Genomic DNA, 11,530 nt, shown 5'->3' with positions numbered 1-11,530 from the left:
ATGGAGATTACAATGTTTTCTTTTTTGTCCCAGGCCTTAAACAGGTTTAATGATGCTGTGAAAACGGCCTGTTTAACATGGGGGTCAATGAGAAACTGCTCTATTATGAAACCTGCCCCTAGTGGACACTCGGAGAACTGCAGTTTCTGTCACTTCCTGATTGGATCAACCAGGAAATCGCCGTAGTGGGAGCTTGGGTGGATCCCACTCTTGGCTACAACCTAGCTCCCGTTTTGTGTTAGTGAGCGACTTTAAGTAAAACAACGTTAACTCTCATTGTTATTGAATGTTAACAACATTCTTAGGAACATAAAGACATTCAGAAATATAGTTCTAGAAATGCAAACTCCTGTAAATATTATATATATTATTATAAATAGATTTTACAGAGATTTACCTGTTAACAATGTAGCACCACAACTACACAGACACGTTTCTCTATGTTTAAGACTTTAGATTCGGGACAAGGTAACATGATTTGGCCATAGCCTGCAGTTCTAGTGACTATAAGTAAAAAAAAGAAAATCAAATTTGACTGTAAAAACCTCTTTTTTTTATGCCAACCAGTTCTTGATTGAGTCTGTGCAGCTGACTCATTTCAGTTGGTACCAAAGAACAACTAGACTCTATACCATACCCTAAATAATGGGATGAAAACGTCTGAATTTGACTTGGCAGCCGGGTCACAGCGATGTGTCACATTTGCTCCGCGCGTTCACTCTCGCTCACATTCATAAAGCCTTCACTGTAATGTCTTTCTCAGGGCTGATGTGGGGAGCCAGAGAGCCCAACTTGAACCCACTCTGCATAATTGTGGCGGACACATTATGAATAATTCACCTTCTAAAAACTCTGGAGTTAAACACTGGAGAGTTTCGAGCCCACAGCACTAACAATACGTCAATTCACTCTCCCTGGGTTGTCTCGAACCTGTGCGATAAAGCAGTTAACAGACGAGGAATCATGCGAGCAAACTGAGATGAGTTTGTTTACGGACTGAAAATACTCCGTCTCTCCACATCCATAAGAAATTACGCTCTGCCATCCTCCGCAGTGCTCGAGGCGCTCTTGCAATCTGGGAGCATCTGATTGTTATTTGGGCCTGGTTGTGTACTGTTATCATGATAGAAACACTGCGCTGGGGCCCGAGGGCTCTATAAAAAACCCCAGAGAGGTCTAAATTGAGACCGGGACTGACATCGGTCGCGACGTCGGCGAGAAGGCTGTAATCAGAGCTGGCTTTGTGTAGACAGTGGGAGCATCCGTCGCTCACTAGAAAACAAAAAAAAAGAAAGAATCTGGCACGGCCTCAGAGCTGAAGGCTCAAACACAATAGGAAGACACGGCTGTCTGCTCCACTTTAAGACCTCTCCACTCATGCAATCTCCTGACTTCAGAGTTCATATACGTTACAGCCTCATCAGTACTTGCGAACGCGAAACGACTCCGTCAGAGATTCGAGTTGGACAACGGTTTCCATGACGATTCCTCAACGTTGAAGGCTGCAGCTGCACCGTCAATGTTTTCGTGTCATGGAAACAAATGTTCCAAGTAATGTTGCAAACCTCCAGGTTCTCCAGGCGTGAGTTATACAGTAATTAGACACCACCTTGCAACAGGAACACACCAAAGGCAAATTGTGCCAGGGGCGTAAAGTGGTGGTGCAATGGCCCCCTCAACATTTCCTACAGCGGCGGTGCTCGGACCACACCCTCGCCGTTATTTTGATTTCCACTACAGAACTGTGACGTTTCATGGCTATGACACTATCACGTATTTATTTCATGTGTAAACCACATATTTATTTCGTGTGTAATCCGCGTATTTATTTTGTGGGTAATCCACATTTGTTTCGTGTGTAATCCACATTTATTTCGTGTGTAATCCGCGTATTTATTTTGTGGGTAATCCACATTTGTTTCGTGTGTAATCCACATTTGTTTCGTGTGTAATCCACATTTGTTTCGTGTGTAATCCACATTTGTTTTGTGTGTAATCCACATTTATTTTGTGTGTAATCCACATTTGTTTCGTGTGTAATCCACATTTATTTTGTGTGTAATCCACATTTATTTTGTGTGTAATCCACATTTATTTTGTGTGTAATTCGCATATTTATTTTGTGTGTAATCCACGTATTTATTTCCTGTGTAATCCACATTTGTTTCGTGTGTAATCCACATTTATTTCGTGTGTAATCCACATTTATTTCGTGTGTAATCCACATTTATTTTGTGTGTAATTCGCATATTTATTTTGTGTGTAATCCACGTATTTATTTTATGAGTGATCAACGATAAGCAGCCTACGTATAGGTAGAAAGTAGCCTCGTGAGCCCATCCTGATCTCTGAGCTCCGTTGTATTTAACTCTCAGATCAAACTCGTAACGTGCGGCAGAGAAAATTTGTAGAAGTTTGCCAAGAGACTGAACCAATCGGCCTTGATTTTGAGGTAGATTTAAGTGACGAAACGTGAATCAACTGGTCAGTGTAAACAACATGGAGGCTTCCACGGATGAGATGAGCAGCTATGGAGCAAGCCGCTCGCTAACTCTTTGTTCTCTGGATCCTTCTGTTGAATATGGACCGGGCTCCTGAAATTGGACCTTTGATCTGTAAATTCACGTTAAACACAAACGAAAAAAATATCCTTTATCCACATGTTGTTTACTTTCTGAGCTTTGCCTCCACGCTGTTAGCACGTCATATGCTTTGTTGATCTGATTGGTTGATTTGGCCCGTATGTTGGTGATAGACAGATGGTTTATCCAATCAGCAACCAGTATTTTCGCCCCTTCCCAAAAGATCTCCAAACGAGAGTTCCCAGATGTATATGCTGAGAAAATAAGAATCATGTGACTCAATCCATCTGGCAGAATTAGCTTAGGTAGAAAGTGGCGTTACAGTCATTCCCCGGCTGCAGCGACACAGAGCGCGCAGATGCAGAAGACCTGGAAACACTGACCAATCAGAGCAGAGTGTTCTAGCGCCTGTCTCTTTAAGACCCCCTCCTGAAAAAGTCCAGAGGCTGAATGCGGGTATATATTCAGACAGACAAAAATAAAGTGTATTTTGTTTATTTAAAGCATGTAAACATGTTCTATTACAAGCTGAACCTAAACATGAGCAGAATATGGGATGAATGTGATGCTAATGACTCTATAATTGGATCTTTTCTCCTTCACGAGTCTCGTTTATTCTCCCTCCAGAGGGCAGTGTCTGAATGAAAGAGCCTCCATCTGTCAGCACTCTTCAGATCTCTGGGAGGAGAGCGAACATGTACTGTAGTCCTCGGTCCATATCATTCAAACCAGATCCCAGGATATAGAATAATGCATTTGCACGTAGATGCACTCATGAATAGAGGAGGGAGGAGTGGATGTATCTGTGATAAACTGAGGCCCTGAACGCCTCATCACAGAGCTCGAATCCTGGGTGATTAACGTGAGGAATGAACGATTAACTTGTGTTTCAGCAGTCGTGTGCATGACGAGTGCGATGCAACTTCAGTCCAAAATAAACCAACTCGCCAAAATAAAACGCTGAAATGCAAAATGCACACTCTTAATGCAGCGGGACTCATTCGAGGAAGAGGAGGAGGAGATAAAGGAGGACACAGTGAGACGCCTCCTCTCACCTCCCCTTCCTCTCTGTCCTCTCTAATCTCCTCACCTTTTCTTCTCCCTCTCCTCTAATCTCTCTCCTCTATCTTGTCTCCTCTTCTCTCATGTTCCCCCTCTTTTATTTTCTTATCCTCCGCGCTCTTCTCCTCTCTCTTCATGCTCTGCTCCTCTTTCTCTCTCTTCCTCTCCTTTCCTCCCATCACTATCTTATTTTCCTCTTACTCCTCCTCCTCCTTTATCTCTCTCTCTCATGTTTCCCCACTGCCTTTTCTTCTCCTCTCCCTCCTCCCTTTTCTCTATTTCCTTCTCTCCTCAATTCCTCCTCCTCTTCCTTCCCCTCTCTGTTTCCTCCTCCCATTTCTCTTTTCCTCTTCCTCTCTTCTCCTCTTCCTCTCCTCCTCCTCTTCCTTCCCCTCTCTGTTTCCTCCTCCCATTTCTCTTTTCCTCTTCCTCTCTTCTCCTCTTCCTCTCCTCCTCCTCTTCCTTCCCCTCTGTTTCCTCCTCCCATTTATCTCTTCCTCTCCTCTCTTTTTTCACTTCCTCTCTTCTCCTCTTCCTCTCTTCCTCCTCTTCCTTCCCCTCTGTTTCCTCCTCCCATTTATCTCTTCCTCTCCTCTCTTTTTTCTCTTTCTCTCTTCTCCTCTTTCTCTCCTCCTCCTCTTCTGCCTCCTCTAGTTCTCTTTACCTTTGTTTTCTCCTCTTCCTCTCCTCCTCTTCCTTTCTATTCATCGTCTCTTTTCTCCTCCTCTACTTCCTCTACTTTTCTTCCTCTCTATTTTCTCCTCTTCCTCTCCATTCCTTTCTATTCTTCCTCCTCTTCTCCTCCTCCTCCTCCTCCTCTTCCTCCCCCCTCTTCCTCTTCTTTCTCATCTTCTTCCTCCTCTCCTTCTCCTCTTCCTCCCCTATTCTTCCTCCTTCTCTTCTTTCTCATCTTCGTCCTCCTCTACTTCTCTTCCTCTCTATTTTCTCCTCTTCATCTCCTCTTCTCCAGCTCTTTCTCTTTATTTTCTCCTCTTCTTCCTCCTCCCCCTTGCTCCCTATTTTCTCCTCTTCTTCTCATTTTTACTCTCTTCCTCCTCTTCTTTCTCATCTTCTTCCTCCTCCTCTTCCTCTCTATTCCCCCTTTTCTCCTCCTCATTTTCCTCTCTATTGTCTCCTCTTCTCCTCCTCCCCCCTTCTACTCCTCTTCCTCTCTATTTCCCCCTTTCCTCCTCCTCTCCACTTCCTCTCCTTCTCTTCCTTTCTATTTTTTCCTCTTCTTCTTCTCCTTTTGCTCTGTCTCCTCTTCTCCTCCTCCCCTCCTGCTCCTATTCCTCTCTATTTCTCCCTTTCCTCCTCCTCTCCACTCCCTGTCCTCCTCTTCCTTTCTATTTTCTCCTCTTCAACTCCTTTTCCTCTATTGTCTCCTCCTCCTCCTCTCCTCTCCTCCAGCTCCTCTTCCTCTCTATTTTATCCTCTTCTTCCTCTCCTCTCTTCTTCCTCCTCCTCCTCCTCCGTCAGTTTCTCAATGAATCTCTCTCTCAGGTCGGACCCTCCCACTTCGTGTAAACGCTTAATTGTTGCTTTGACGCAACTTGCGCATGCTTAAATACCGCGTGCGCCTCGTGCATTGAGGGTGGAACTGACCAACTTGTCGAAGCGGGCATCTCTCTCTCTCTCTCTCTCTCTCTCTCCCCGTCTCTCAGTGTGTTTCTCACTCTTTCCCTCCATCTCTTTCTCTCGGGTGTCGCGTGTTTTTGGTACCTGTCGTCGTGCGTCCTTGCGCTCCTCCGTGCCGCTCACCGTCCGGCAGCATGCAGGTGTCTGTGGCGCTGCTCGTCTCCAGCTCGGCGCTCCTGCTGCTGCTGCTGCAGGGATGCTGCGCCGCCGTCAAGGGATGGAAGGTACTCAAAAATGATGGCACGGAGATTTTACCGGAGTTCAGAGACAACACTCGGACACATCAGGAGGAGATACTGCACGCGCCCAACGGCGGCGGCAACCACAACAACAACAACAACAACAATAACAACAACAGCAACAGCAGCAACACTATGAACAACAGGCCGAAGAACGGAGGAAGGGGCGCAAACACAGTCGTCTACAGTAAGTACCACTTTTAAATAAATGATAGGTGTGGGAGCGTCACTGGGTCACATGAAATGAAATGTTATTATTATTATTATTATTATCATCATTATTAGAAATAAAGTAAAGCCTAACAAGTGTGATAAAGGAAATTACTGAGCTGGAAAACAATTGATTTGAGACCTGGTGCATAAAAGGGATTAAATGAACAATAAGCATTATTATATATTATGTTCTGTATTTACAACCTATAACGTGTCAGTTCAGGTCTAAAAAGTGAAACCAATTTGAATATGAAGTGCGCCCAAAATATCTTTTTATGTTAAGAAAATAACTATAAACTTATTTTTCTTAAAACAGGAAATATATATTTCCTTTTTCAGATATAATAGGTCATATCTCCATGACAACACATATCTCATCTTATCTTTTTATGTGGAGAAAATAACTATAAACTTATTTGAATATATTTTCTTTTTCAGTTATTATAGAGTTCAGTGTTGTGCGCTCCGACTACACAAATGTGTGTTTATGTGTATATTTTTTTAATGCCTGAAAAATATAAGAAAACTCCCAAGATAATCATTTTTTGGTCTTGTCCTAAAGCACTGAATGGATTCACTGGACTTAATTGATCTCTTTTTGACATTTTAAGAATTGAATCTTGTCGTAGAATCAGTGGATAAGTGAAATAAGCCGTTCAAATCAGTGGATCTGACTTTAAAAAAACGCGCAGAGACAACCTGCCCTGTTCGGTCGACTCCATTCTTGCACTGACTGTGATCACGAGCAGCTCGTCTCAGTGGGAAGAGTGTTTTCTTGCTTAATCCGCTGCCAGAGTTGAGGGTGGCGAGAGCGGCGCACACGCATTCTTGTGGTTTCTTCCTCCACACAATCTCAAGTGGAGCATTCAGAGAGACATTTCACGTTGTCTTCCAGGTTGTTTCCTTCTCTCTTTATGCTATTAGTCAAGCTCTACTTACGCCATGACCATTTGATTGCAACAACATGTCTCCCAAAAACCCTTTCAGTTTGTTCTTGGGGGCCTTTTTTCTTTCTCGAGAAATTGCTTTTTAAATGCAACACTGCCTTTTTGAGAATGATTCCCACCTGTGGCCAGTAAAGGTTGTACGTTCTGATCGAGCGGTGCGCGTAGAGCAATCTCCCGCTCATGGTTTCAAGATGGGTGGTGAAATGCTCTCGCAGATTTAATCACAGGCACTCACGGAGGAGAGGACGATTGGTTAGATTAGAAGAACAACGGCTGACAAAGGAGGGATTAGCCAGTCCAAATCTGTTAGTGTGACTGATTTCAGTCCGCGGAGGATATTACCACAAATCCGCACGTTTAACGAGATCACGCTAATTTCATTATTGTCCTCAAAAGAACCGGGGTGGAAAAAAGCTTATCCCTTTTGTTTTTATTTGGATGAGCAGCATGTGTGTTGAAGTTCACACTGGGAGACAGAAATCCCCCGGATTATTTCCTTCATCCATCTCCCAGCTCAGGACGTCCTGCCCGTGGTCCCTGTGGGGTCACAGCAGAGGCTTCGACACCGCCTGGCCTCCCTCCAGTCCTCTCCCAGGGCTCGTCTCTCACCGCCAGGGGTGGAAGAACCAGCCCGAGCAACTGTACAGTAGTCTAGTGTGCGGGCCACCATCATTAGTAATGATTTTTTCAGGCTGACCGTGGAGAGGGGGACAGGAAATGTAGGGGGAAAAGGCACAACCAGATCGGGTTAACCCACTGAACAAGACAACCCTGCTTTCAGGGACACGGTGGTAATTGGTGCAAAAACCGCTGCCCAGTGCATGTAGGCATTGTGTACCGCTGTGGTCCCTACAGCGCCGGCCACAGAATAACACTGGATCAGGTTCTCGTGGGGAGAAGAAAAAAAAGGAAGTCACCTCACATAAATCCTTTGTTCAGTTGTTTTTTGCAAAGAAAAGCCACAGAGGAAAACAGATCCCATTGTGAGCGTATCATTTCTGAACCGACGGCTCCTCTGCCCCTTTTTTACACACTGCCTGTAAAGTAAAACAACCGCGGGGCAATAACTCAAGCGTACGGCTGTTAAAAAGCTGCGGCTGAAACATGGGATTACTGAGTGCGTTGTCTCAAATCAGTCTGGCAGATGTCCAGTTTGTTCAAAACTGTACAGTTGCTTTAAAATAACCAGACAGCTATTTACTCCTCCATCACCGCATACGTTTCCTGAGGGCCCGTGTGCTGTATGCCAGCTTTTTTCTTCCAGCACAAACCTCCATTAGATTTGATTGAGCTGTTTAATGGCCCTCTGGTCTGGATTTGCTATCAGCTGATTGCTGCCAGCTGGATCTCTCTGTCAGGCCTCGTTGTCAGTTAATGATCGGACCATGAATCAAATTCAGAAACTCCGATATGATCTCCCCGATCTTGACTCTCAACGTACAAATTGTTGCATGAAGTTGAATTTGTGAGAGTGCATTATTCGGCTGCACTTTTGTGTCTCGTGATGATTGAAATCAAATGCGACTGCCTGCTGCTCACTTTTTATCCGTCTCGTGTTGTATTCACCCGTTTCGAGTGTTATCGCACCATCAACTGTGTGTTATCAGCCTCGTAGTTATGGGTTTGAAGAAGCCTTTCAGGGTCAGAAGGTCGTTATCTGTTCACGCTGTTACAGTCGCAGTTAGCGAGGTCAGGACCCCTTTGGTGTCACTTTTTAACGTTGTGAATTCAAACGTTTCTTTTGGTTTACGAAAAGATTGTGGGTTAAAATAACATTTTGTCACATAATTTACATGTGACGCGTTAGCTATGGCGGTAACGTAAGATGTTGAGTTTTGGTTTCACCTCTCAGGTGAAAGTGTCGTGTTTAGTTTGAACCGACCACGACCCCAATCTTCCTCCTTAAGGGGCTTTCACACCGCCACATGGTAGCTCACGAGGCAGGGGGGAAGCAGTTTTGATCACGGCGGCAAAGAGTATGAAGCAATTGCTGCCCACATGAGCAAGTACAGAATTTGCTCGTCCGCGCTTGAAGGTAGATGGCTTTCGGGGTAGTTGCTGCGCAGGGTGTGAAACCAGCTTTACGCAGACTTTTTCTCTTTATTACTACATCATCTTAGATTGAGGCGGTCCAACTGTTGCTCTGTCCTACCGAGCCAACTGGGAGGTAGAGTGGGGTCAGTCCACCTCATATCTATGGTGGTGATAACTGATAACATTGGCAGTGGGCATTGTTTTTCTTACACAATTGGTGAGTCCATGTTGACACAAACAAGATCTGAGATATTACTATATTGCAATCGGATGCAGCTGCAGCACTGAGGCAGTTAACCTGCAGAATGTCCATTTCAGCATGCGGCACTTCAAAGTGTTTGTGTTGGTCTGAAGCCATGAATGTAACCGTGATATCCCTCTCTTTCAACCCAGGTGCCTCAGAGCTGAGCTGTCGGGAGCTGCGCTCCACCCGTTACATCACCGACGGCTCTTGCCGCAGCGCCAAGCCTGTGAAGGAGCTGGTGTGTTCGGGCCAGTGCATGCCCGCACACCTCATGCCCAACTCCATCGGCCGCGGCAAGTGGTGGAGGGGCAGCGCTTCAGACTACCGCTGCATCCCGGCCCACTCCCGGACGAGGCGGGTCCAGCTGCACTGTCCCAACGGCAACACTCGGACTTACAAAATCCGCGTGGTCACCTCCTGCAAGTGCAAGCGCTTCAGGCCCCACCACAACCAATCGGAGCCCAAGGAAGTCCCGAAGACGCAGCGCAACAAGAAGCACAGTCGGAGCAAGAACAACACGCCGACACTGATGGGCAACTCGTACTGATGCATCCAAAGGACACTCACACACTCACACACACACACGTTACACACACCAAACAACATATCTCCTTCAAAATACTGAGGAGATGCAAAAGAAATTTCAGAGAGAGCAAATTCATAAGCTAACTGCTGGGCTGGTTTAAAGTCATCAGCCTTTTATTTTTCAGCATATTTGTGAACTCTGCTGCTTATTTGCATGACATGAATGAGTCAGTGCCGCAACTGTGACCGGTCAGGAGATGTAGCACCATGTTGGACCATACGAAACGAGTATCCGATCACCCCAGCAGCTCCCTAAACCTCCCTGGGCTTTTTGGTTTCTGTCCTCCACTCAAACAGATTTCATTTAATGAGAAGTCCTCCCCGAGGCCTCGAGCCCATCTGTACAAACATCCAGCGGATGCAGAGCTTCACCGCAACCGCGGCCTCGTTTTTTAAAGCTGAAAAGGTGTATCTGCGTTCCAGAGTGGTTGTAATCCATCTCCTTTTTGGCTGTGCATGTGTGCAAGTGTGTATGTATGTATGTGTGTGTGTGTGGAGGGGATGGTGGCAGCTCTGGGGGCTCTGACGGTGGGATGTTGACAGGTTCTGAGAGGCCCTGGCCTGTACGCCGGTCCAGGCAGCTCTCTGAAAGGCCTCACTCATCAGGGCAGCCCCACGGCACTCTCCGCGCTGCAGCGGCCCTTCACCAGGCCCGTCAGTCACAGAAGTTCCCACGACTTAAGACGCAAAGATTCAGGACAGTCGAGTCGGGGAGAAAGCAGATCCTAGCGTTCCTGCGACTCCTCTTAATTACTAAATGAGCTCATTCCTGTGTTATTTGAGTCATAAAAAAGCCATTTCCTCCTCTGGCCAGTTCCTGTTTGCTGGAATCACACAGGAGAAAAAAAATAGAGAAGCACACATGTGTGTAGGAGGCATCAGAAAATTGAGCGTTACCTAAGGGCAGAGCGTTCTCCAGCACGCCCACACCCGCAATCTTTCTTTTTTTTGCAACGAGCCAAATAGAGCAGCGATCGACCGTCCAGCGGCCAAAATCCAGCCGCTGCGTTCGAGGACACCTCCGCTCCCACTCTGTAAATAGCTCAAACAGGAAAGATAGGAATACAAATAACACAATGAAATGTATCATTGTGTCCTCTGATAAAATCTGGCCCCAGTGTGTCACCGCAGACGACACAACCTCCTTCCTCAGCGATGGGTGTTCACGAAGAATATTCACAGCGTTTCCGCATATTGTCCGCTCATATTGCTTCCTGATTTTTTTACATTTTTTTTATTTTTGTTTCTCTCTAAACTGTACTGACAACGTTTGCTTCTTTTCCTGATTGTATTGTTTCGAAATGGCAACTGGAAGGGGGTTGGTCGTGCGAGCTGAGAGCTGTGATTGTACATATCATACCTGCGTGGTCCCGTCACTAAAGAGGGCGTGAGGGCTGTTTTTCTACAGACACACTAAAAAAAGAAGGACCGTTATAAAGAATGAACTGCATATTTATTTTTTATTTCCACATTTAAATTATTTATGCAACCTTTTTGTAGTAAATGATAGCCATCGTTGTCATATAGTATGATAGAGACTTTGGAAATGAAATACTGTACAGAACATGAATAAAGTAAAGGCAGATATATTTGAAAGAGCTGGCTTATTTGTTATTATTTTAATGTTTGGTCGAAATTATTGATCATCTTTCAGTGGAATTGATATGAAGGAGGGGGAAAAAGATCATATTTAGATTCTGTGATGCACGATATCGTCGTCTAAATCGACAATAACCACAATGACTGACAATGTCAAACTGTAACTTTACACTCGGTTGGATGTGAATTACATAACCGGTGATTACACACGTGATCACATATCTTATATTGAGATGAAGCCCCTCATATAAGGAAGATGTATATCGTCAAAATGATGAAATTTGTATCGTTTAAATATTTTTCTGTATCGTTTCTATCGCAATGTCAAAAACCTGCATTACAGCAATATTTAAGCAGTTTTGACAATACTTAATTTTGCATTTAAGT

General features: G+C 45.0%; 1 protein-coding gene across 1 annotated transcript; it reads left to right on the top strand.

Annotated features, from left to right (window-relative positions):
• The first annotated feature begins 5,251 nt into the window (after positions 1-5,251).
• Positions 5,252-11,123, top strand: sost (sclerostin). Its single transcript, XM_083932486.1, has 2 exons — positions 5,252-5,708; positions 9,109-11,123. The coding sequence occupies exons 1-2, from the start codon at positions 5,417-5,419 to the stop codon at positions 9,504-9,506; spliced, it is 690 nt and encodes a 229-aa protein (XP_083788612.1). The 5' UTR covers positions 5,252-5,416; the 3' UTR covers positions 9,507-11,123.
• The last annotated feature ends 407 nt before the right edge of the window (positions 11,124-11,530 follow it).

Source organism: Echiichthys vipera (assembly GCF_963691815.1).
Source record: "Echiichthys vipera genome assembly, chromosome: 18".
Taxonomy (NCBI): Eukaryota; Metazoa; Chordata; class Actinopteri; order Perciformes; family Trachinidae; genus Echiichthys; species Echiichthys vipera.
The sequence above is the reverse complement of the archived record's forward strand: the minus strand, read 5'-3'. Positions and strand labels throughout refer to the sequence as shown.

What these genes read in the sequence shown, in the direction of transcription:
- sost (XM_083932486.1), top strand. Translation starts at nt 5,417, where the DNA reads ATGCAGGTGTCTGTGGCGCTGCTCGTCTCCAGCTCGGCGCTCCTGCTG. An exon ending in CGCAAACACAGTCGTCTACA is followed by an intron (nt 5,709 to 9,108) that starts GTAAGTACCACT and finishes CTTTCAACCCAG; the next exon opens with GTGCCTCAGAGCTGAGCTGT.